This window comes from Amblyraja radiata, chromosome 2, assembly GCF_010909765.2.
Source record: "Amblyraja radiata isolate CabotCenter1 chromosome 2, sAmbRad1.1.pri, whole genome shotgun sequence".
In the NCBI taxonomy this organism is placed as follows: Eukaryota; Metazoa; Chordata; class Chondrichthyes; order Rajiformes; family Rajidae; genus Amblyraja; species Amblyraja radiata.
The window spans coordinates 72007217-72034867 of NC_045957.1; the positions used below are offsets into that span (position 1 = coordinate 72007217).

Here is a 27651-nt window from a genome sequence, read left to right on the forward strand (position 1 = left end):
CATTTTGGCTGTACATTATCTTTCATAACTGAAATATTAGACAATAGACGCAGGAGTAGGCCATTTGGCCCTTCGAGCCAGCACTGCCATTTAATGTGATCATGGCTGATCATCCCCAATCAGTAGCCCGTTCCTGCCTTCTCCCCATATCTCCTGACTCCGCTATTTTTAAGAGGAGTTTATATACTGAGTTTAAGAGCAGTTTATATACTGTAACGCCCCTGTCCCACTTAGGAAACCTGAACGGAAACCTCTGGAGACTTTGCGCCCCACCCAAGGTTTCCGTGTGGTTCCCGGAGGTTTTTGTCAGTCTCCCTACCTGTTTTCACTACCCGAAACCTCTGACAATCACCTGCAATCTCCAGGAACCGCACGGAAACCATGGGTGGGGCGCAAAGTTTCCAGAGGTTTCCGTTCAGGTTTCCTAAGTGGGACGGGCATAACTAACATTTGAAATGGTGCACTAACCAAATAAATGCCATAATTGATAGCTATGAAAGTCTCCAGGTCGGTCATAGTCTGCATTCCTTTTACACGGATCCCCCAAAATGTTGTATAAATCTTCATATTTTTCACAGCACGGTAGGCCAGTCAGTCACTAAGTCTATGTCAGCTTTCAAAGCACTGAAATCCCCCACTTATTTCACTGCAAACCATTCCATCTCACATGCAAAACAGCACCGATTCTCCTACCACCCACTGATATTATGGACCACTTACAGTTGCTGACAACATCCAAAGTCAGGATCAAATCCAGTTCCCTGGAGTTGAGGGGCAGCTCCACCATGCTGCCCTAGGCTGAAACAAACCAACTGTCTGATTTTCGTGGTTGCATTCTCATGCAAGTTTATAACTAAATTTCAGTTAAAAAATCTCATGATATAGAGCTAAAGATGGAGATAGGTCCATTTGTGGTTAGTAAAGACCTCGTTTATCAGAACACCCTCTACACTTCCACTTTCCAGTGCTCATCTGGCATCTAGCAGTGAGTTTCTTAATCAGAGATACTCCATTTCAGAACTGGATGCATTTCAACAATTGGTGATGTTGCTTTCTATCTCACATTGAAGGACCCCAGTGGGTGGTACAAGATTTGATATTGTAGTCTTAGCTTTTATATGGATTGCCAATAACATGTTTGATAATTAAGTTCTGAAACTGGCAAAGCAGTATAATTGTTAAGTACAGATTTTTATTGTACCTGTCAAATTGTTCCACACTGAATGCCCATGAAAGTCCGAAAACAAAGTTGGAACTGGTTCTGTTTTGGATGGAATAAAATAATTCTTTAAGAAGTTTGCCTTTGTTTGGACATTTCAGAATCAAAACAACAAATATTCCATATACAATATGTACAATGCAGGATCTAGACTGTAGGAAAGAACTGCAGATGGTTTAAATCAAAGGTAGACACAAAATGCTGGAGTAACTCAGCGGAACAGGCAGTTTCTCTGAAGAGAAGGAATGGGCGACATTTCGGATTGAGACCCTTCTTCAGACTGATGTCAGGGGAGTAGGCAGGACAAAGATAGAATGTAGTCAGAGACAGTAAGACTAGTGGGAGAATTGGGAAGGGGAGGGGGTGGAGAGAAGGGAAGCAAGGGCTATTTGAAGTTAGAGAATAGACAATAGGTGCAGGAGTAGGCCATTCGGCCCTTCGAGCCAGCACCGCCATTCAATGTGATCATGGCTGATCATTCCCAATCAGTACCCCGTTCCTGCCTTCTCCCCATATCCCCTGATTCCGCTATCTTTAAGAGCCCTATCTAGCTCTCTTGAAAGTATCCAGAGAACCAGCCTCCACCGTGAGGCAGAGAATTCCACGGACTCACAACTCTGTGTGAGAAAAAGTGTTCCTCGTCTTCGTTCTAAATGGCTTACCCCTTATTCATAAACTGTGGCCCCTGGTTCTGGACTCCCCCAACATCGGGAACATGTTTCCTGCCTCTAGCGTGTCCAAACCCTTAACAATCTTATATGTTTCAATAAGATCCCCTCTCAACCATCTAAACTCCAGAGTACAAGCCCAGCCACTCCATTCTCTCAGCATATGACAGTCCCGCCATCCCGGGAATTAACCTTGTAAACCTATGCTGCACTCCCTCAATAGCAAGAATGTCCTTCCTCAAATTAGGGGACCAAAACTGCACACAATACTCCAGGTGTGGTCTCACTAGGGCAACTGCAGAGGTCCTCTTTGCTCCTATACTCGACTCCTCTCATTATAAAGGCCAACATGCCATTCGCTTTCTTCACTGCCTGCTGTACCTGCCTGCTTACTTTTATAGACTGATGAACAAGGACCCCCAGATTCCGTTGTACTTCCCCTTTTCCCAACTTGATGCCATTTAGATAGTAATCTAAAGTTTTTGCTACCAAAGTGGATAACCTCACATTTATCCACATTAATCTTCATCTGCCATTCATCTGTCCACTCCCCCAACCTGTCCAGGTCACCCTGCATTCTCATCGCATCCTCCTCACAGTTCACATTGCCACCCTGCAAATTTGCTAATGTTATTTTGAAAGTCAATGTTCATACCACTGGGGTGTCAGCTACCTAAGCAAAATATGAAGTGCTGTTCCTCCAATTTGTGCTGGGCCTCATTCTGACAATGGAGGAGGCCTAGGACAGAAAGGTCAGATTGGGAATGGGAGGGGGAGTTGAAGTGCTGAGCAACCGGGAAATCAGGTAGATTAAGGCGGACTGAGTGGAGGTGTCCAGTGAAACGATCGCCGAGCTTGTGCTCGGTCTTGCAGATGGAACAGCGGATACAGTAGGCCCAGTACATGAGGTTGGAGGAGGTGCAAGTGAACCGCTGCCTCATCGGGAGACTGTTGTGGTCCTTGGAACAGTCACTGCAGAAAGGGGCGGAGATGGGAAGATGTGGCCATAGTGGGATCCCGATGGAAGTGGCAAAAGTGTTGGAGCATTATGTGCTGTATGCGACGGCTGATGGGGTTGAAGGTGAGGACGAGGGAGACTCTGTCCTTGTTGCGAATAGGGAGTGGGGAAGCAAGAGCGGAGTTGCGGGATATCGAGGAGACCCTAGTGAGAGCCTCATCTATAATGGACAAGGGGAACCCCTGTTTCCTAAAGAATGAGGACATCTCCGATGATCTAGTATTGAAAACCTCATCCTGGGCACAGATGCGGCGTTGACGGAGGAATTGGGAGTAGGGAATAGAGTCTTTACAGGAAGCAAAGTGGGAAGAAGTGTAGTCTAGATAGCTTTGGGAGTCAGTAGGTTTGTAGTAGATGTTGGTCAATATTCTGTCTCCTGTGATGGAGACGGTGAGTTCCAGAAATGGTAGGGAGATGTCGGAGATGGTCCAAGTGAATTTGAGTGCAGGATGGAAATTAGTCGTGAAGGTGATAAAGTCAGTGAGTTCTGCATGGGTGCAGAATCTAGAGTTCTGGGACTGTGTACAGCATGGGAACAAGCCCTTTGGCCCATGATGTCTGTGCAAAACATGATGCCACATTAAACTAATCCCATTTTCCTGCTCTTGACAACGCCCAGAGGATTGTCGGGTGCCCTCTCCTTACCTTGGAGGACTTACACAGTTCCCGCTGCATCAAAAAATCCCAGAGTATTATAAAGGACATTTCCCACCCCGGACACTCCCTGTTTGAACTGTTACCGTCAGGCAGACGGTACAGATCTACAAGGACAAGGACAAACAGACTTAAAAACAGTTTTTACCCCACTGCTATAAAGGCACTAAATGTAGCCGCCAAGGAACGCAGGGGCGATACATACATACATGAAATCGACAGAAGGATGTAGGGCTGGGTGTTTATGCGTGCTATTTTTATGATATTTATTTTAGTTGTTTATCTTTTTAAATATTTTACCTTGTATGTATCGTTAGCTTTTAGAAATGTTTGAATGGTGCACTGACTGGCTGACATTTTACAATTTCGTTGTACATGGTTCATGTTACAATGACAATAAAGAAACTATTCTATTCTATAATCCATTACCTTCCATATGCATATTCTAGTGCTATCTTAAAGTTGTTTTTTAAATACCACTACTCCCATTTCACATCAGCTTCCACTACCACCCCTACTACCACTCAAACCCAAAACACAGTATTAAAAAAATATCCCACATATCACTTTTAAACTTCTCAGAAAAATTAAAACCAACATTTTATAATAATTAATCCTGTTAGGCTGTGGGCCGAGGAGCTTTATTCCAGTGTTTCGTGACTCAAGTCACATGAAATACAAGAAATTTTCACATATTGTGTAAAAAAATTATATAAATCACCCCTGAAACTCGTCATGAACAAGACGTGTACATTTTTATTAAATTAGAGAAAAAAATGAAAAATTTAGGGTATTTTTAGTCCAATCAAAGCACGTTTAACATTGAGTTGTCTGCCAGTTGGCCAATCATGCGCTTTGTTTCAGGCTAGCAAACATCTTAGCTGAGAGGGCTTCACTGATACCTGTTTTACTGGAGATTCCAATGAAGGTTCTTTGTCGTGGATACTTGCAGCAGGGTAATTGAATTTAGTGAGAAAAGCATTAAGAAGTCTGAAAAATGTGCAGCTAAGTGGATAGAAGTGGAAGAAAGTGTACATAGTGCCGTTTGTAGCGGCCGTTTCCAGTAAAACGGAGGAATATATCTATCTGGAATATATATAGGTATAATAATATATTATATTATTATACCTACATTACTATCTGGAATATAGATAGGTATAATAATATATATTATTATACCTATATTACTACCTGGAATATATATAGGTATAATGATATATAGTTTAAATGGACTGCAACACAGAAATAGGCTGCCCATCGTGTAATATGGGCATTGGCCACTAGATGGCGCTTACTTTCCCGATCTCATTTTCTAATTAGTTTAATTAATTAATGTGCAACTTTCGGCAATGACGAGTTATGACATCCTTCTCAATTATATTTCATCTAAATCTGTGGAAAATGTCATGTAGTTTGGTGACTTGGGTCACGAAAACTGATTTCTAGACACATTTTTGATGCTCGGCCCACAGCCTATATCTTTGCCTATCTTGTTGCTGCTAATTCATAGAAATGTAGAAAATAGGTGCAGGAGGAAGCCATTTGGCCCTTCGAGCCAGCACAGCCATCATCCACAATCAGTAACCCGTGCCTGCCTTCTCCCCATATCTCTTGATTCCGCTAACACTTAGAGCTCTATCTAACTCTCTTTTAAATTCATCCAGTGAATTGGCCTCCACTGCCTTCTGTGGCAGAGAATTCCACAAATTCACAACTCTGGGTGAAAAAGTTTTTTCTCATCTCAGTTTTAAATGACCTCCCCTTTATTCTTAGACTGTGGCCCCTGGTTCTGGATTCTCCACCATTAGGAATATTTTTCCTGCATCTAGCTTGTCCAGTCCATATATAATTTTATAAATGGTGGTGCAGGTTCGAAGGGCCAAGTGGCCTCCTCTTGCACCTATTCTAGCAGCTGTCACTCACCTTTTAGGTTCCTTCACTTTATGACTCTCACTATTGCTCCTACATCCAAATTTTCAGTCTTGCACAGGCATCTCAGCTGTTGCCATTCTCGTTTTTGATGTTTCCCTTGTCACTCTCTCACTGCAGTTTTCACCAAAGGTCATATACTTTGATTTTCTTTTGACACAAATTAAATAAAGCTAGGGAAGCTTGCAGGTGTTAACAATGATATAAGCCTTAAAAGCATAGAATTTTTCTTAACCTGTTCTTAAAAAATTGAGATTGACATTGTAGCTATTGAAGTGTTAAAATATATAACATAATAAATTGGCTCTCAAAATATCAATAAACCATAGCTCCAAATGTTAATCCCTTTTGGAAAATTGAGCCTTTCCTGCTTCATCATTCCTTCATTACCACCCCCTCCTCCACCCAACTTGCTGCCTCAATCTTTCTTACATAGCTTGATAAACTTTACAGACTTTTGAGAACATGAAACAAAATCTTCTCGTTTTTATTGTGAAATTTTAAATTGTATCTCAACTAAAAACTTGCTTCTTCAAAAACAGGTTAGAAAACTAAAAAACAAAGATAATCCATTGGTGTGTGACTGTAAAGTGCAATCTCTTCATGTACTTTCATCACTATCATTTTCATCTCATCACTAGTTTCTCAGCTGACAAAATGCAAATTCACCTTAGGTCAGGTCAAGAAAAGGAAATTACTACACACATTTCCTGGAGAGCTCTTAATGAAAATATTAAATACAATATGCTGGGATAACTCAGTAGGTCAAGCCTCACTGTGATGGCAAAAGGGTTTTGAGAGTTCTTGCAGCACCTTTTTTCTCCTAAATTCAAAATTTTCTCCTAAATTTTATCTTCAGTGAGACAATTAGATCGTTAACTTACTATTGTGAAGTCTAATATTTTGGTGATTTGAGACTTTAAATTACTTTTTTGTCATTTTTTATTTAAGCCACTATGGGAGGGGGTTCACATTATGGGATATTTATTTATTTATCCACTGATCATTTACCTTACTTTGTTCCTTCACCTGATTTTTCTCCAGAATTCTCCCCTTCACATCCCCCCACGCCATGAGTATTAAGAAGGGTTCCGAACCAAGAATTGTTTGCCCATTCCCTCCACAAATGCTGCCTGATTCAGTGAGTTATTCAGCACATTGTTTTGCACTTTGTGTGAATAGTGACTAATAGAGCAACTACAATCAATATTACTAAAACTCTGTTCTTGACCGGTTTTGGCCATCTGTGCTGCGATTTCCGAGAGAACGCCGCCACCTACGGCCGTCATTTTTGGCCACCTCGCTCAGAGCCCCCCTCCGCCGCGTGTGTGCCGAGGATTTTTCCCGTCGATGAAATATGACAGAGATAATAATGTTTTTACAAAATTCCCCATTCTCTCTGCTGCCCCCGCTGGAGGCAGGGGGAGGGACTATAAAACCAGGAAGTGGTGTGCCTCAATTAGTCTCTGCAAGCTGGAGCTCTGTCAATTAGTCTCTGTCACTCTGAGCTCTGAATGACTGAACAAATGTCTACAGCACTGCGAGTACCCTTAATTTGGTTTGAAAATGAAAATATAGTTAGTTTGAAGTAAAAAAGCACTGCCTGCAAATGGTTGTTTGGGTTGAATTAAAAAGGCACTCTCCCTCTCTCTTTCTCTCTCTCTCCCCCCCTCTCCTTCCTCTCTCCCCCTCTCCTCTCCCCCCCACCTCTCCTCTCCCCCCCACCTCTCCTCTCCCCCCCCACCTCTCCTCTCCCCCCCTCTCCTCTCCCCTCTTTTTCCTCCCATCCATCCCCTCCCCCACCATCCCTCCCCTAAACCCCCCTCCCCTCCACACACCCCTATCCCCTTCCCTCCACCCTCCCTCCCCACCTCTCCCCCTCCCCTCATCTCACCCCCTTCTCAGCACACCCTCTCTCTCCCCCCTTTCCCCTCTCTCTCTCCCCTCCATCCCCTCCCCCACCCTTCCTCCCTCCCCTAAACCCCCTCCCCTCCACACCCCCTACGCTCTTCCCTCCACCCTCCCTGCTCCCCACCTCACCCCCTCTCAGCACCCCCTCACTCTCACCCTCTCTCTCTCTCCTCCCCTCCTCCCCCACCTTTCCCCCCTCACCCACTCTTCTCCACCCCCCTATCCCTCTTGCCCCTCTCTCTGTGTCTCTGTCTCTCTCTCTGTCTCTGCCCCTTCTCTCTCTGCCCTCACTCTCTACCCCCCCCCCCCCCCCCCCCCTCCCCCCTCTCTAGATGTGACTGCAAGTTGGGGGCTATGCGTCAGTAGATAGGGTGATTATGGGGTAAAAGGAGCAAATTAATAATATTAATATAATATCAAGGGGAGTAATTAGCGTGAGTGCGGGGGAGGGGGTCGGGGGATAGTTAGTGTGTGACGCTGCATGCCGCCTCCCCCCCCCACAACCGCATGTTGGGGGAACAGACCCAACGGGTCTGCATGAATACATGTAATACATGAATGCAACTTTAAACAGACCCATCACAGCACCACTAAAAGGAACACACAATTAAACACAAATCAGGTGCTGTACTGCAAAGCTGTTCCTAAAATCTTTCATCTGGGAACTTAACATCATCATATTTTTGAAACTTCATTCCTATTACATTTGAAGTAGAAATGGCCATTATTAGGTATTACTGATAGTTTAAATGAGTCACACCAGTTCATCTTCAGCCTGCCTACTTATTAGTAGCTATGTGATATGATAGAAAAACAATCCATTCCTTCGGACTGCTTGTTTGTGATTTGAACTATGAATTGGAATGGGTTATCCCATTAGTCAGTACAATCTAGTGGCTGGACTTGAAAACATTAACCCTATTTTGCCAAAGTCAAATCAAATACCTTCTTCACTTGAGAAAATGCCCAGACATAAAAAATGTTTAGAAACCAGCAGGAACAACGATGGTCCAAGGAAATGGAGAACAAATAATACTGATTCTTAAATTGTACATTTAAAACAGCATTACTATTATTTAGTAATAGATTCTAGTGAGGACGACATGTTTTTGACATTAGAACTTGCACCATAGAAGGCCATTCAAACACAGGAAAATAAAATCTCATAAAATGTTCTAAAATCATAATCAAAGACAAGAAAAGAATGACTATTTCAGACTTCAAAATAAATATGACATTAAAATGGTGGTCTTACCTCATTTATATATGCTGTATTCTGTACCCCACATCTGAGTGAGGACACGCAAGATTTGCGGAGGATTTAATGCAGGTTCACATTACAGGCACAGCATACAGTATATTCCAAATGCAGAAGGCAAAAAGATGGTCTAATTAGTGCATGATGAACTTGATAGGAAAAAGACTGGCAAGAAATTTCTTCGAAAATTACAGGGCGTCTAACTACACAGAATTGAATGATTATCCAAATATTACCGTTTGTTATTTTTCCTTTGGTAATTCATATTTCAAATAATCCTCAACATAAGGAAACTAGATTCTTCAAAGTCTATGTCGACCCAAGGTCAAAACTAGCACATTTCTGCAATCAAAAAGGCTCCCTCTCTATATTATGAAAGTTCACCCTACCTCAATAATTTGCCCTCATCCATATCCTCGCTGTCTCTAAACCTCTGGCTGCTCTTCCACCTTATTCCATCTTACAAAAACTTGAACAGTAAAAGAATTCTCATACTATATCTAAATCTAAAATAAAAAATAGCTAATAGAAATATTCACCAGAATAGCTATCTGTGGAGATAAAAGAGGTAAACAAATGATTAATCTTCTCTTATACTCTATGTGTTTATAGCATTTCCTAGTTTTATTAAAAACAAATACATTTGAGGAAATCCAAAACTCTGCAGCTCATCCTCAAAGTCTTGCCAATCCTGTTCACCAAAGACCACTGTGCCTGGCAAATTTACTCTGTTCTAACATTGCCCCAATTTCAATATTTGGTTCATTATGAATCCTAGTGTACTCTAAGGTCTCCCTCTAACTGTGTGATCTCAAGATCTTGGATTTAATTGGGGGTCTTTTGTTTTTTTTTGCAACTCTCGATTTCCACTTTAAGATGTTTTTCAGAACCCAATCTACAAATTAGATTTTCTTATGAGCATAATTTTGCTTGATATCACTGCTAAGAAACATTGATATTTCATTCTGTCAACATCATATTTTGTAAAACTGGATTGTATATATCACACAAATAGTAATGCAAAGGTTGAAGTATAAGTTGTTCATTAGTAGATCATGTTTTTAATTAATAAATCTACAAAAGAAGATAATATCCCCCATACACCACCTTCAAGTGGATTATTTCAAAATTTTATTTCTCCAGGTTGTGAGCAATTTTGGCATGGCCAGCATTTTTTTGCCCATCTCTAAATGACCTCCATGAGCTGATTAGCCATCTTCTTTTGAATTGCTTGAGTGCTACAGCGATGTGCTGTAGGGAGTTAGGGTCATTGTGACACAAAGCGGGCCCTTCGGCCCACCTTGCCCACTGATCAACATGCCCCATCTACACTAGTCCCACCTGCTTGCATTTGTAGCTGTCTAAATGTTTCTTAAACGTTACAATAATACGGCACGACTCACGTCGCAGCGGCCTCTGCAGTCCATCTGTCTTTTTTATTATTTTTTCTCTCGTTTGAATGTAGTTTTTATTTTTATTTTTTGTGTATGTGTGTGGGTATTTGTGTGGGGGGCGGGGGGTAGGGGAAACTTTAAAAATCTATCCCCTGCACGGAGAACCCGACCTTTTCTCTGTCGGGTCTCCGTTGTCGTTGGGGCCGAGCACCGTTGGAACGGCCTCCAGCAGGAACGACCTGGGGCTCCAGTCGCGGAGCCTGCGGACCTACTTACCATCGCGGAGCTGGCCGAGTTCGGAGCGGGAGGAGCTGTGGTGGCGCTCGGCTGCGACCTGACCCCGGAGATTCGGAGGCTTACCGCAGGTCTGGTGGACAGTAACACCGGGAGCCCGCGGGTCCCTGCTGGGAGACCGCTTTTCGGGGTTTCCGCAACGGCGACTTCACCCGCCCGAGTTGCGGGGTTGAAGAGTACCTGGAGCGGGGCCTTACATCATCGCCCGGCGTGGCTTAGAATGGCTGTGGGACTTTGCTAGCGCATGCCGGGGGCTCCTACAACAAGACCCAGAGCGCGGCCTTGCATCACCCGGCGCAGCGTAAATGGCCGCGGGACAATTATCATCGCCTGCCGGGGGCTTTGACTCTGACATCGGGAGGGGAATGGGGAGTGCAGGGGAGAGATAAGTCTTTGCCTTCCATCACAGCGAGGAGGAGATGCGCTGTGATGGATGTTTGTGTAAATTGTGTTGTGTCTTGGTTCTTTCTTGTGTGTATGACTGCAGAAACAACATTTCGTTTGAACCTCAATGGGGTTCAAATGACAAATAAATTGTATTGTATTGTATTGTATGCCTCAACTACCTCCTCCAGCAGCTTGTCCCATACACCCATGACAATTTGTGTAAAGAAAAGACTCCTCAGGTTCCAATTAAATCTTTCCTTCATTGTAAACCTAAGTCCCCAGGTTCTCAATTCCCCTACATTGTTCAAGAGACTCTCTGTGTTTACCCGGTCTATTCCTCTCATGATTCTGTACATGATAAGATAATGCCTCATCCTCCTGCAAGGAACAAAGCCCTACTCTGCTCAACCTCACCCAACCATCTTCCTATCTACCTGTGACACCACTTTCAAGGAACTATGTGCCTGCACTCCTAGATCCTGCAGCTCGACAACACTCTCCAGACCCCTACCATACACTGTGTAGGTTCTGCCCGTTAAGACTTCTCAAAATGTAACACCTCACATTCCCCAATATTAAATTCAATCACCCATTCTTCAGTCCACCTAATCAACCAATCTAAATTGTGCTGCAAAATTTGACAACCATCTACAGTACCACCACTTTAGTGTTATCTCCAAACTTGGTAATCATGCCATGTACATTCTCATCCAAATCATTGATATAGATGACAAACAGCAATGCCGCCAGTCCAAAAAACAACCTTCCACCATCACCCACTGTTTCCTTACATGAAGCCAATTTTCAACCCATTCAGTGATCTCTCCGTGGATCCCATGCAATCTAACCTTCCAGAGCAGCCTACCATGGATAACTGTCAAATACCTTGCTGAAATCCATATATACGTCTATAGCTCTACCCTCATCAACCTTTTTGTTCATATCTTCAAAAAACTAAATCAGATTCATGAGACACGACCTCCAATGTACAAAACGATGCTAGCGCTAATCAGCCCTTGTCCATCTGAATACATGTATATCTTATGCAGGAGTTTCAGGATTCAGACTGTGGGTAACTGCAGTACATTTTGAACACCACCCTGATACACAAGGACTGGGATGATTGATCTACAATGATCACAACCATCTTTCCTCCATATAAGAACAGCTACATCACTTGGCCTGGTTTCCTCTTGATGCCCATTTGATGTAACAAATACTGCTCAGTCATTCTTACTTTATAATCCAGTCACTAGCATCTTCCGATCCATTTATTTAGTCCACATTTGGACCAAGATGAAGTCTGGCATTATGTTGTACTGGGAAACCACAACAGAGCTGAGTAGAGCAGATTATTGATGAGGAAATGCTATTTAACTGCAATTGTGGAGAAAACTATCATTTTGCTGATGAGTCAGAAGATTGATTGCATGGTAATTAGAAGATTTATGAATCCTTTTCTTATCGTGAGTAGGCATTTCACCACTTTTTCAGAAAGACACCAGTTTTGTAGCATCACAGGAAAAGTTTGCCTCCCAGACAAAGGACTTTAGAGATCTTGGAAACAGACCCATCAGCCCACCGAGTCTGGGCCAACCCGCAATCACCTAGTCATATATGCCAATGTTTTCTTGGCTGTAATTTCTTCCCCAACAGTTCAACAAATTTTTAACATAAAAACTGCCATCATCAATTTGTTCGGCCAAACAGCTCAACCAATATCCCAGAAAGACAATGACATCTGATATTAATGACTATATGTCAACCTTGGAATGCTATGATCTTGAATTGCAGAGAAAATAATGTCATTCGGTGTGCGCTTGCTTCTGGCAGGCATTGTGTCTTCTGTTAATGTGTTGTAAAGTAGTGGCTGGTGTTGATGGCATGGGAGTAAATAAATCAGTGTTAAGTCGATTTAACAAACACACACAGAGGAGAAACTAGTGCAATTTAATGTTAGATAGACACAAAATGCTGGAGTAACTCAGTGGGATAGGCAGCATCTCTGGAGAGAGGGAATTGGTGACGTTTTGGGTCAAGACCCTTCTTCAGCCTAAAGAACTCAGATGGACAGCCAGCATCTCTGAAGAGAAGAAATGGGTGACGTTTCGGGTCTTCAGTCTGAAGAAGGGTCTCGACCCGAAAAGTCACCCATTCCTTCTCTCCAGACATGCTGCCTGACTGCTTAGTTACTTCAGCATTTTGTGTTTATCTTCGATTTAAACCAGCATCTGCAGTTCTTTCCTACACGTAATTTAATGTTAGCTGTGTTTCAGTATCTGTTGATGTCAGGCTTTCACTGCTAAATAATTTTAAAGTATGATAGGGAAACAAGTCTTACAAAGATCATTTAATTACAAACTGTATTTTTCCAATACTGTACATTTCCATCACAGATAGAGCCTTAAAAATGGCATCCTTAGCCCAAATACATTATGAAAAAATCACTACCTACATTTCCCGACATCATTGCAATTGCCATCTTACAAATAATGATAATTTGTCATCACAGTTCACACAATCAACTCATTCAATTACTAAAACAGGATACATGGATCTATAAAGAAACAAAATTGCAGGCCAATATTATTTTACAGACTGTCGTCATTTCCGATTACATATGCGGAAACATATGCAAACTTCATTTGACACTGAACTGTACACATTTGCATTTTTTCTGTTAAAATACATATATACACTTGTGATACAGCCTCTAGATTTTAAACCATGGTTTTCATAGTGGTCAAGACCTCCAATGTTCATGAAACACAAACACAAAAGTACATCCGCTATTTAATTGTGAACATTATTTTATATTAAGAAAATAAAATGGCTGCAGACATTTTTCTTCTTGTGGCTCAAATTTTGTAAAAAATGGAATGCTAAATGCATATGAACACCTAATTTGTGCCACTGAAATCCACACCACCTATATAAAATAACATACTATTTATTGATAAATAATATGATTGAAATTAGGAAAAAAACTTTCATTTTATCCAGTGTACTGCAGGCTCTACACTACATCTTTGCAGTGATTCTTTCTCATACAGAAAGCAAATTGTTACGTATATTTTAAGCAGCAAATCACACTGCAGGGAAAAAAATTGCATCCTGTTTCCACTGTGCTATCCCAACAGGTGGATTGAGAGATTCTTCATAGTCCTTATTGTCAACACATCTCTTCATTCTTTTTAAATTAAGAGTGACATTATGTCAATTCAAAGTTCAACCTTCATCAGTCCCATGTCAATAGGTATCTCATAATCTGCTTGTTAATGCCATGATACCGGCATCATACATCTAAAAAGGATTTACTTTGTTTTGAAATTTTCTCTTTTCTTCTCTCCAAGCTCTTCATGATCTCAGATACAATGCAAACTGAGGAAGTTAGCCCCACCAGGAAAAGGAGATCTAAAATAAAAATAAGATAAAATGTGGTAGCAAGTCGTGAAATTATGACAATATCAGTAGCAAGGCCAAGTGATGAAATGCTTACTAGATTATGAAGTGTTTCACCTTGCATTTTTATAAGAAATCGGTGAAAAATCGACAAACATTACAATAAATCTAATATACTACAATCCCCTATGTCTGATTGGAAAGCGTACACTTGAGAGAAGAATGGGGTTCTTTCAAAGGGATGGTATATTGATTGTAACTTGACCATCCCTTATTGTACTAGGGACTTTGGCTGCAAAAATGCTTGGCAGGGAAGATTTAGATTAGATAGACAATAGATAATAGACAATAGGTGCAGGAGTAGGCCATTCGGCCCTTCGAGCCAGCACCGCCATTCAATGTGATCATGGCTGATCATCCCCAATCAGTACCCCGTTCCTGCCTTCCCCCCATATCCCCTGACTCCGCTATTTTTAAGCGCCCTATCTAGCTGTCTCTTGAAAGCATCCAGAGAACCCACCTACATTGCCCTCAGAGGCAGAGAATTCCACAGACTCACCACTCTCTGTGAGAAAAAGTGTTTCCTCGTCTCCGTTCTAAATGGCTTACTCCTTATTCTTAAACTGTGGCCCATGGTTCTGGACTCCACCAACATCGGGAACTTGTTTCCTGCCTCTAGCGTGTCCAAGCCCTTAACAATCTTATACGTTTCAATGAGATTCCCTCTCATCCTTCTAAACTCCAGAGTGTACAAGCCCAGCTGCTCCATTCTCTCAGCATATGACAGTCCCGCCATCCCGGGAATTAAACTTGATATAATGGAGTTTTATTTTTAATCATGATTTTTATTAAATTAATATAAGAATCGCTTTCCTGGAGCAGAAGGTTTAGTAACCAGAGGGCAAAAAAAAAATAAGATGACATCAGAAAATCTTTCTTAAACACAGCATGCTGATATGATCTGGAAAACACTTAGTGGTATGGTTTTAGAAGTAAACTCAAAAGAATTCAAACAATTTAAGAAACGTGGGTTTTACAAAGCCAGGAACAAAGAACATGGACAAGGCTAGCTGAGCCATAGCTCACGTACCACATTGTTCCAGTAAAAAAATTGCAAAAAGGATGAGACTACACAAAAGAGGGCTCCGATGAGATTTACACAAATTTTGCCAGGAATGGCTATTTAACACACAGAATATACTAAGGATTGATTGAAGTATATTATATTTTACACATCTTAACAGTGCAGATAGAAAGGACATTTCATTTGTTAAGAACCCGCAGAGATTTGAAATAATTAATAGAAGAAACAGTGGGAAGTTGAGATGAAAATCTTTCACAGAAGATGAGAGTCCAAGGCTGGTTTGTAATCTATGCAGCCTTCATCATATCTTGAAATCAATAAACATATATTAAGTGGCATTAGCACTAATCACTCTTACAAATCACATGGTGACATGTAAATTACTTTGGCAGTTAGTGGAGCAAGATTTCAAAATATCAAATAAAAACAAACTTGGATGATAATAAATCCTATCAAGCCTGCCAAAAGTCAAACTGCCAGTACATAAAAACAAACTCCCTGATATAAGAAGTACATCCAAAAGCAGAAATGAAGACTCACCTAGTACACTGAGGCTTTCCGTCTGGAAAACCCTCTGTAGCGGTGGGAAGTAAATTACCAGCAACTGTCCCATGATAGACCCAAGAACAGCGTAACAGAACATTAGATTACTGCATAACCCAATCTCAAAGACAGATTTTGTCTGCGGATGGGGAAGTGACAAGAAAATGCAATCAGAGCATGAACACAATTTATTCTTTGAATTAACTATGCAGTAATTTTACTCAGTACTCTTGGTATAACTATAATATTTATTGATAACTTTACATATTAACACACCACAGGAATATTTCGATTCTGTTGGAAGCACAGATGTGGGCAAATTTACTAAAGCTTTAAATAAGTGGGATTTTGGCTCTATATTTCTCCAGGCTGAATTAGACATACTTTATTCATTCCACAAATGTACCACACACAGAGTCTAACCAGCCTGCCTTGGCAATCAATGGTATTACTACCACCAAGTTCAGCCAACATTAAAGTCCTGGTGGAGTATGGAACATGGCCACCTCATGGTTGCCTGCCAAGATGCATGCAATATAAGTAGAACACCATTTCTTTATTGCTGTTGGATCTAAAATGTGGAACTGGCTTTGAAGCCTTGTTAAAGGATCTGCACCAGAACTGGAGTGTTTCAACATAAGGAGTCATCCCCACCTTCATGAGCAATTAGGTGTGGGTAATTAATGCTGGCCAGCAGTGCCCATATCCAAAATAAAGATCATTACTTAAGCTAACGTAGTTACGCAAATGCAAAGAAAAATACTCCTTTTTTGCCCAAGAATCTGAAACACAAAAATACACCTTGATCCCAATGTTTTAATACTCTACCTGCGACCTGGAACTCCATGCATTGAACATGTCAAAGAAAACAAAGCAGGTGAAGGTCATTGTTGTGTCTCGAGGTGTTATTACATTATCCTGTAACTGAGAAATAGATAAAATATTCAGAATTCAGCACAAGCACACCATTTGATACTCAATTCAAATTAAAATCTTTAAAGCGACAACTGGCATAATAAATTGAACCAACAGATAAATTGTTGTGTAACTTAAGTCCTGTCCCACTTACGTGTCCTTGGCAAGCAAATTACGCGACCTCGTCGTTGCGTTGAGGCGCACGGGCATCGTGTGGCCGGTCCCACTGAGAAGCGCGGAGGGGTATGGAGTTGTGCGCGGTATCGCGCGCCGCTCCGAAATTTTGTAGCGAACAAAATCTTCGTGCGCCACCAGCCTGTCGTGTAACTGACGGCCAAAGTGGGACAGGCCGAAGACCCTGGCGCGATGCAACGTCTCACCTCCAACAGCAGCAGAATTAGGCAAACGATCGCCGAGCTCAGCCTGGGGCTCAGGGCCGTTGCGGTCTGGATCCGCCCCCACTCCTACTCCCAGAGCGGGGCCAAGAAAATTGAAGATAGGCACAAAATGCAAGATAAACACAAAACCGACAGCATCTCTGGAGAGAAGGAATGGATGACGTTTCGGGTCAAGACCCTTATTTCAGACTGAAGAAGAGTCTCGACCCGAAACATCACCCATTGCTTCTCTCCAGAGATGCTGCCGGTCCCGCTGAGTTACTCCTGCATTTTGTGTCCATCTTCAAATGACATCACGCGCTCCAGACGGCTGTCGTGCACGACCTTCGCGGGACCGTCGTGCCTCAACGCGACCACGAGGTCGCGTAATTAACGTGCCAAGGACACGTAAGTGGGACAGGGCCTTTAAAATACTGTGTTTTTTTAAATAAGATAATTATTGCAAGTTAGCTTTAATGGAGAAAACTAACCAGTCTGCTCATGAAGAGCAAAGATGGTTTAATCTGCTAGAAATCACTGAAGTTGGTAAGGAGTTACTTACTTCTCTCCAGAAAACAAAGAGTGTCCCAGAGACAATAGTCAGTGATGAAACTAGAATTTTGACAATTAGGCTTCTGGTCAGAATGCTGTCTGTTACATTTCTTGGCGGCTGTCTGATGACATCTTTATCGACAGGTTCTACTCCCAGGCTAACCACAGAGATCAAAAGAAAAATAATTCAGAATGTTACTGTAACAAGTTGGCAATTTGCAAGATAGAAGAGTTTAGAAAGCACACTAGAATAACATCCAACTCTTTAAGACGCAAAAGGTACAGAGTTGCAAATTGTTTACATGTATTGTATGTAGTGAAACTGATGAGAACATCTGTATGAACTTTTTGATTATCTATTATAAAGTCTTCAAAATTTAGTAATATTGACAATGTGCGTGTTATTTTAAAAAAACATCAAATCAACTAGATGCTTCCTGCTGTTTTCATATTTAAGACTAACTTTTACAATCTTTTTTACATCCATTTTAGTAAAAGCAATAAATTCTGGAAACACTCAGCAGATCTCTGGACAGAGAAATTGAGTTGAGATTTCAGGTCAATCGCCCATGAGCAGAACTGGGGAAAACAGGCTTAAAAGTAAGAGGGGCGTAGATAGGGTGGTTGGAGAATTTTGATTCCTATCATGGAAACATCGAAAACCAAAGGGCATAGGCATATGGTGAGGACTGAAGGGTTTAGAGGAAGAGTCACTCCAACTTTTTGTGTCAACCAAGTGCTGATACATGGGATTAACATTGTTGACAACTTGATGGGTTGGCACAGATGTGGTAGGCCCTGATTCATGCTGTACAACTATAAAAAACAGTTTTAAGTTGCACAGACGAGGGAAGCGATGGATAGGTCAAAAGGAACCATGATAAGAGAAGGCCAGGGTTGCTACGAGGATAAGCTGTAGAGAAAGTCATCTACGTTGATACGTTGATAGGAGCAATTACACATAAACAGGGTGAACAAAGGAACAGGAAAGCTATGAAATGAGGGTGCTTAGAGAGCGAGAACACCAAAAGGAGAATGTTTAGTTTAGTTGATTATTATCATGTGTATCTAATTACAGCAAAAAGCTTTTTTGTTGCACGCTATCCAGTTAGCAAAAAGACTATACATGATTACAATCAAGAGGTCCAAAGTGTATAGATACAGGATAATGGAAATAACCTTTAGGTCAAGATAAAGTCCAGTAAAGTCTAATTAAAGATAGTTCAAAGGTCACCAATGAGGTAGAAGGGTCAGGACTTATAGTATGGTTCAGTTGTCTGATAACAGCTGGGAAGAATTTGTCCCTGAATCTGTAGGTATGCTTTTTCAATCTTCTATGCCTCTTGCCTGATGGGAGAACGGAGAAGACGGAGAGACCATGGTGAGGTTGGTCCTGGATTATTCAAGGGGCATTGCCGAGGCAGCGAAGTGTCAATGGAAAGGAGGTTGGTTTGCATGATTGTCTGGGCTACATCTATTTATTGCGGCCTTGGATGGAGCTGTTCCCAAACCATGCCATGATGTAATCCCATAAAATGCTTTCTACAGCACATCTGTAGATGTTGGTGAGGGTTGTTTGGGATGTGCCAAACTTCTTAGTGTTTCTAAGGAAGCTGTAGTAAATGTCTGGTACATTACGGTGTGCTAAAGGAGAATAAAACTGAATATTATAGAGGGATGACGTAGAACAAAACTGGCCAATTTTGAAGCATAGAAAGCTAATAAGGTGAAGATGTAGAACACATGATCAATATATATTGGCGTGACAGAAGGAGCATTTCCTCTAATTTAGGCAATGTTATAACTGCAGGAAGATACAGGTAGGTCAGATTGAGAGCAGGTGGAGGTGACCACTGAGCAATGGACAAATCTGTGTTTAGCTTTCTCCACTGTAAACAAGAGTGCATAATCAGTGTTACATGATTATGTTAGCATGAAAGAGGTGCAAGTGAATTATTGCTCCATCTCAAAGGACTGAAAGGACTAGGGGTACTGATTGGGGATGATTAGCCATGATCACATTGAATGGCGGTGCTGGCTAGAAGGGCCGAACGGTGAATTTGCATAAAATAATTAAAGTAATGAAAACACAGAAAGTGCTGGAGTAACTCAGCATCCTTGGAGGACATGGATAGGTGACATTTCGGGTCGGGGTCCTTTAGGCCGATTGGAGAAGGGAGTAGAAAGCTGGAAAAGAGGTGGGGATGGGTCAAAGCTGGACGCAGTAGGTGGGTGGATACAGGTGAGGGAGGTTTGATTGGCAGATCTGTGGACAAAGGCTATAGATGGTAGTGCAGAAGGCCCAGAACAAAAAGGTTGTTATGGAATGGGAATGGGAGTTAAAATCGTTAGCTACCGGCAGGGATCCAGCAGGCCTAGGCAAATTGAACGCAAGTGTTCGGCCCAGTCTAAGCTTGGTCTCGCCCATTTAAACGAGTGCAGTGAAGAATGAAATAGGAAAGACAGAAGAACATTACGGCATATTACAGCTTAGGAAATGCATATAAAACATGTGATTAACAAGGTAATTTAATAGCAAAAATAATTTAAAATAGATGCACAAAGATTAAGGAATAGAGTGTGAAATAAATTAATTTAAGTCTTGTTGTAGGGAATCTGCATCGAGCAGGAGGGACTATTGTCACCCCATGTCATGCAACTTGCCATACACGGCACTGTGGGAATAAATATCACTGCTTGAAATAAATTGTCAAGTTGGAAAAGGTGCAGAGAAGATTTTTGCGGAAGTTGCCAGGCCTCGAGGCCCTGAGCTCTCGGGAGAGGGTGAGCAGGCTAGGACTATTCCTTGGAGCGCAGAATGATGAGGGGTGATCTTAGATGTACAAAATCATGAGAGGAATGGATCAGGTAGATACACAGAGTCTCTTGCCCAAAGTAGAGGAATCAAGAGCCTGGGGACATAGGTTTAAGGTGGGGGGGGGGGGGGGGAAGATTTAATGGTAAACTTGAGGAGTGACTTCTTCACGGTACCACACAGTGATGGATGGATGGATGGAACGAGCTGCTGGAGGAGATAGTTGAGGCAGGTACTATCGCAACAATTAAGAAACATTTAGACAGGGACATGGATACGACAGGTTTAGAGGGATATGGGCCAAACGGAGGCAGGTGGGACTAATGTAGATGGGACATGTTGGTCGGTGTGGGCAAGTAGGGCCAAAGGATCTGTTTCCATGCTGTAAGAGTCTGTAAGTCAAGCATGCAGAGTATCATTTCATTACATTTCAAACTTTTTACCTCTGTGCTGGTGGTCCATCCATAATTATGTTGATCCATAAAATCTGCATCGCATTCAGTGGATTGGGAAAGTTCATCAATGTGGCAAGAGATATCAATGTTAGAGCAGCTATGCTCCTGGAAAGTAAATAAATTGAATAAAATTCTATGCAATTACCATAAGCAATGCAATTTAAATTGTCAAAACTTATTGCAAGTTGAAAACAGAATTATTTACATGAATGTTGTGATGTCAATGTAGCACTCGATAAATACATCAATAACTTTGCACAACAGCTATATTTCTTTATTAATCATGATTAGTTTCTAACAACTCAAAGAGCCATTATATCGTTTCCAACAAATCTAAGGCTCAAACACATACAAAGTGTTGGAGTAACTCAGCGGGTCAGGCATCATCCCAGGAGAAAATGGATAGGTGATGTTTTGGATCAGGTCATTCAGAGTGAAATTTGAAGCCAGTGGAAGGGAAAAAGGTAGAAGGGGACAGGGGGAGAAATCGATGCATACCCGAGATGCACAGGGAAGAGGGGAGGGGTGGAGGACAAGGGAGGAGGTGGAGGACAAGGGAGGGGGGTGGAGTGTTATCTAAAGTTGGAGTATTCAACGTTCATAAAGTTGCGTTGTAAGCTACCCAAGCAGAATAAAAGGTGTTGTTCCACCAGTTTGCATGTTGACTCACACTGGCAATGGATGAGACCCAGGGCAGAGAGGTCAATGTGGGATGGGAATGGGGAGTTAACTTCAATAACTTTCAATTCCCTGGCTGCCATTGTCACATCATTACGTCATCTTCTTTTCTCCTGCATTCTCCGATGATACTACAACGATGATCTCAGGGCCCTCCAATTCTTCCTCCTACAAAGACCCGATCAATTCCTTTTCACGAGCACTCTCCTCTGCATAGCCAAACTTGTCGTCACCCTCAACAACTTCCCTTTCTTCTTCCCGCCCCCCTCCCCAACCCCCTCATCAGTCTGAAGAAGGGTCTCGACCCGAAACGTCGCCTATTTCCTTCGCTCCATAGATGCTGCCTCAGCACTATGGAGCATTCTCCAGCATTTTTGTCTACCTTCTCTTTTGACTCATCTCACTTTCTTCAAGTTAAAGGTGCAGACATGGGCACCATACCCCAACTCATTCTCTGCTACATTGACAACAGCATTGAGGTTGCCTTCAGCATACGTGCAGAATTAGTTGATTACATTAACTTCACTATTACCACCCTGCCCTCAAATGCACTTAGACCAAGTCTGACACCTCTCCCCCCTTACTCATTCTCTCGATCTCCATAACAGGGTAGTCTATCGATTGATATCTACTTTCAATTTCTCGCAATGTCCTTTTCCTTTAGTAAACGTGGTTTCTCCCCCCCCCCCCGCCCCCGCTGTTGTAGACAGCTCTCCCACCCGTGTCTGCTGTGTCCCACGTTCTTCTCTTGCTTCACATCCCTCCAGATAGAATAAGGATAGAGTTCCCCTGGTCCTTACTTTTCACTCTATCACTCTCTACATCCAACATGTCATTCTCTAACATTTCCGCCACCTCCAACATGATCCCACCGCCAGTCATCTCTTCTCATTCCTACCCGTTTCCATAGAAACCATTCACTCCGCAATCCCTCTGTTCAGCCATCCCTTTCCAGCCGAATCAACCCCTCCCCAGCTATTGGCCCTGCATCCACGGGAAATGTAACACCTGTTCCTACACTTCCCTCATATTCATACAGGGATCTCAGCAGCCCTTGAGACACAGGTGTACATGCACCTCATCTACTGCATTTGGTGTTCTCAATATGGCATCCTTTACATCGTAAGACCATGCGTAGACTGGTGACCGTTTCACCGAACACTGGAACTCGTTCTGCCTAGGCCTGCTGGTTCTCCAGGTTGCTAACCATTCCAACTACCCTTCCCATACCGACCTTACTGTCCTCCTGCGCCTCCTCCATTGTCAGAGTGAGGCCACGTTCCCTTCCCCAACTCTTTGAGCTTTCTCCCCCTTACTGTAATCAGCCTGTAAAGGATCCCGACCTGAAACGCCACCTATCCGTGTCCTGCAGACATGCTGCCTGGCTCATGAAGTTACTCCGACACTTTGTGTTTTTTTGTAAACCTGCATCTACAGTGGGGACCCGGCGTAGAGGGATCGCCATGAGGGAGGGGGGAACGGGGAGAAGAGCAAAGAGGGAATTGGCGCTGTGGGGGGGGATTTGTAACTTTATAAGCATCCTTCAAGGGCGACTATTGCATGCCTTGGCAAGGTTTGCAAGCAAAGAATTGCACTGTGACTTGTCACATGTGACAATAAAGCACTCATTCATTCAGTTCCTTGTATGTTCAAGGATGACAACTTGGAGTAATATATTATGCGCTCCTGACGAAACTGGTCAGGTTCTTCTGATTTCCTGTCTTAGGGTCGTTTAATGCAATGGTTAGTCTCTGGCGTTGTTGCTGTTGATTATCCCGTCGACACCTTTTTGTACATTTTATACATTTCTCTGCACATCCCCCAGATATAGCCAGGTTTGTTACTGCCTATTGCATGCCTATGATTCAACTCCTTTTTATTTGAGTACTTGTTTCTTTGACGTTTGAATTCCTACTGGCTCCATTCGATAATTACTTTATCCAGCAGTTCTGTAATTATCAAGGTGTGTGTTCACACTTCTACAATTTGCTAGACTAGTCATTACACATGCCTGTTCATTGTACATCCTTCTCTGCTGGCTCAGGCTCAACTCAGAGCTGTGTCAGCACAACTCTGCTTTGTCACATTGATGCCAGCGAAATGTTGATTACATGACATTGCCTCACTATGCTTCTGTTTTTCCTTGCTGCCCACCACAGTGGCTGCTTTGATCTACACAAGTTAAAAAGGCAGTTGAAGCTGAATCCAAGCATCAGTATGTGCAAACTATAGCATGTAAAAACTATGATTCATATTTTAAAAATGTTAGGTTTTTGAGTAACATAACACAGTGGTGGAAGCAGATATGATAGTGGTGTTTAAGAAGCTTTTAGATAGCCACGGATGTGCAGGAAATAGAGAGATATGCATCATTGTAGGCAGATGAGATCAGATCAGCTGGACGTCATGTTCAGCATAAATATTGTGGACTGAAGGGCTCCTTCCTGCGCTGCACTGTTCTACGTCGGAAGGAACTGCAGATGTTGGTTTAAACCGACGATAGACACAAAAAGCTGGTAACTCAGTGGGACAGGGTGCATCTCTGTAGAGAAGGAATGGGTGACGTTTCGGATCGAGAAGGATAGAAGGGTCGGGAAGAAGGGTTTTGACCCAAAACGTCAGCCACTCCTTCTCTCCAGAGATCCTGCCTGTTCTGCTGAGTTGCTCCAGCTTTTTGTGTCTGTGCTTTTTTATGTTTTATAAATTCCACACATAATTATTAAATAATTGTCCTTTTTGCTACTGATCACATACAAACATTTAAAAAATGTCAGCGTGCTGTTTCCTTGTCACTGGCAAATGATTACACTTACGTGCTGAGTTGGAATCTAACAAAGTTTTTAATATTGTTGTAAATTCCTTTGCCCTCTTCAATAGCATACCTAGAATAAAAAAAGTCTTACATTTACAAATGTGTCTTAATAAATTAGACAGTTTCTACTGATATTTACTGTGGATACTAAGATACGCCACAGTTAACCAAAAGTGCTCTGTTCAATAGAAATGTGATTTCTAAACCGGCATTTTTTTTTATGAAGCAGTCATTTCATAAACACAAACCTGATGACTTACATTATGCTCTCGTTAAAGTTTTTAAATCAGATCCTAAACTGTAGTTCAATCAAACATGAGAATGTGCAGTGCACAGGGGAAATTGCATATTTAATGTGATATTTTTAATCCCCAAAAAACAAACTGTTGGAGTTGTAGCAGTTCAGGCAGCATCTATGGAGGGAAAGAAATAGTTGGCATTGCAAGTTCGCATTCTCATCATGATGCATGGTTTCGAGGGTGAGGAGCCAGCATAAAGGGGAGGGGGGGGAGGCAATTACCTCTGGTGGGTAGACTGAGGGATGATGGACAAGTGGAGAAGGGTGGGGAAGGGTTATGGGGGGAGTTTGGGTACAGAGGCTGGCGGGGGGGGGGGGGAGGAAATAGGTGGAAGCACAAAGGAGAAAAAAGAGCACAATGTGTCATGTGAGGAAAGGGTGAAGGCCGAGACAGAATCTGGGGGTGTGGGGGATGGTAAGCAGAGGGGCAAAGGTGCCATTTCTAGACTTTGATAAGTAAAAGTGCAGGCGGAAAAGACAAAGCTGATAAGCAACTGGAAATACATGAAGGTGGGGATAGGAGATCCGGGGAGAAACAATGTGTGGGTAATGGGCAGGTTGAACCAGACTGGAGAGGGAGGATTGAAATTAGACAAAAAGCGAGTGATGGAGGTATAGGGAAAAGAGGATAAGAGGCCATAACTAGATCGAAAAAGGGGGTAAAATGAGAAACAAGAGCGAGAGAAACAGGGAGTGGGACGGAGGTAAGGGTTGCCTGGCACATTCATACTAGCAAAATATAAACTGTTTTGTTTTCCTTATTTTCCGCTGATCATCCCCAGCCTTTGTCGCCCAATTGTAACCCCTTACCGAACCTGGCTGTCCACCTATCACCAGCCAGCCCCTGCCTCACCAGTCCACATCTCCCCTCTACATGGGCTATCCTTCCTATACTCTCTCAAACCCGATTCAGTTCTTGACCCAAAATGCCGATCATTACTTTCCCTCCACCGATGCTGCCTATCCCACTGAGTTCTTCAAGCAATTTGTTTTTTGCTCCAGATTCAACTATCTGCGGTCTCTGGCGCTGTTTTGGCTATCTCATCTGTTTGTTAGTTCAAGTTATAAGCATGCTAATAAAACCATACAATCACATATAGATAGCTACTAGACTAATTGGGATCCGTTGGGTCCAATGTTCACACGGGATGGCTGGTTCCCCCAACACAATATTCCACCTATCCACCAATTCCAATATTGGTGGCCAGTGAAGGGGGGGGGGGGGGGCTTTCGGGTGCACTAGTATGGGTGTTGTGGGCTGAAGGGACTGGTTTCCAGAGGGCTAATATGCACATTGTGGGCCAAATGGATTCTTGGGGTCGCTGCTCAGTCACTCAAGCCTGATGTGTGGCAGCTCACTCACAGCTGATGGGCTGGCAGTTGACTCGCGATATTCCTTGAAATCCCATTTCAAGCAGGGTGCAAGGCCACCAAATTCAAGTGCAGTTTCCGACCACTTCAAGCAGGGTGCAAGGCCACCAAATTCAAGTTCAGTTTCATACCACTTCAAGCAGGGTGCAAGGCCACCAAACTCAAGTGCAGTTTCATACCACTTCAAGCAGGGTCCAAGTCGACCAAACTCAAGTGCAGTTTCATACCACTTCAAGCAGGGTGCAAGGCCACCAAATTCAAGTGCAGTTTCCTACCACTTCAGCAACGTGCAAGGCCACCAAACTCAAGTACAGTTTCCTACCACTTCAAGCAGGGTGCAGGGCCACTAAACTCAAGTGCAGTTTCATGCCACTTCAAGCAGGGTGCAAGGCCACCAAATTCAAGTGCAGTTTCTTACCACTTCAAGCTGGGTGCAAGGCCACCAAATTCAAGTGCAGTTTCCGACCACTTCAAGCAGGGTGCAAGGCCACCAAATTCAAGTTCAGTTTCATACCACTTCAAGCAGGGTGCAAGGCCACCAAACTCAAGTGCAGTTTCATACCACTTCAAGCAGGGTCCAAGTCGACCAAACTCAAATGCAGTTTCATACCACTTCAAGCAGGGTGCAAGGCCACCAAATTCAAGTGCAGTTTCCTACCACTTCAAGCAACGTGCAAGGCCACCAAACTCAAGTGCAGTTTCCTACCACTTCAAGCAGGGTGCAAGGCCACCAAATTCAAGTGCAGTTTCATGCCACTTCAAGCAGGGTGCAAGGCCACCAAATTCAAGTGCAGTTTCCTACCACTTCAAGCAACGTGTAAGGCCACCAAATTCAAGTGCAGTTTCATGCCACTTCAAGCAGGGTGAAACCACCATAAAACCACACAAAACACCACATAAACACCACACTCACATTCAGCAGTAGACATTCAGCGTATTCAGTTGATTCACAGCTCAGACAGAGTCGTGACCTCTCCCTCCCCCATCTTGTAGAGACTGAGCCACACCCACACTTCCGGGTTTTATAATCCCTCCCCCCGGAAGTGGCGTGGCCTTCATGGCGTGATTGACCGGAGAGAGATTCTCAACATTTTTTAAACACGAATAACACTTTTATTTTTCATTGATGGAAAGAATCCTCTGCACCTGATGAGCGGATGGGGACTGAGTAAGATGGCCAAAAATCACAGCCGTAAGTGGTAGCGTTTTATCTAAAATCAATTAACAGTGCAAACAGGAAGTTGTCAAGTTTAGACTTTTAATCGTGCTTGATTTCAAACCAACCACCACCCACCACTATTTGCTGTGCTTCATTTCAAACCAACCACCACCCACCCACCACCATTTGCTGTGCTTCATTTCAAACCAACCACTACCACCCCCGAGTAAGATGGCAAAAAATCACAGCCATACGTGGCAGCGTTTTTTTCTAAAATCAGTATACAGAAAAGGAAGTGATCAAGATCAGACTTTTAGTCATTTAGATATACCTCCGCATACCCAGTGAAACAATAAACCACCAATTGACTGATTGAAAATCCTCACCTTACTCTGTCTCCCCAAACTCCTGTTAAACTTGCCTGATTCACTGGAAAATTATTATTTCATTGTTTAACA

The 27651-nt window shown here is 42.7% G+C and overlaps 1 protein-coding gene across 2 annotated transcripts in view; it reads right to left on the reverse strand.

Annotated features, from left to right (window-relative positions):
* Positions 1-13063: 13063 nt before the first annotated feature.
* The window catches only part of atp2c1 (ATPase secretory pathway Ca2+ transporting 1), a 122123-nt gene continuing 107535 nt past the window's right edge, over positions 13064-27651 (reverse strand). The window contains exons 22-27 of one of the 2 annotated variants that reach the window (XM_033048773.1): positions 24367-24435; positions 20864-20980; positions 17616-17763; positions 16590-16685; positions 15759-15900; positions 13064-14146 (exon numbers count right to left, since the gene is read on the reverse strand). In XM_033048773.1, the coding sequence (XP_032904664.1) occupies positions 14028-14146; positions 15759-15900; positions 16590-16685; positions 17616-17763; positions 20864-20980; positions 24367-24435 (691 nt within the window). In that variant the 3' untranslated portion in view covers positions 13064-14027. The remainder of the gene's footprint in view (positions 14147-15758; positions 15901-16589; positions 16686-17615; positions 17764-20863; positions 20981-24366; positions 24436-27651) is intronic. The other variant, XM_033048782.1, reaches the window with a different exon arrangement.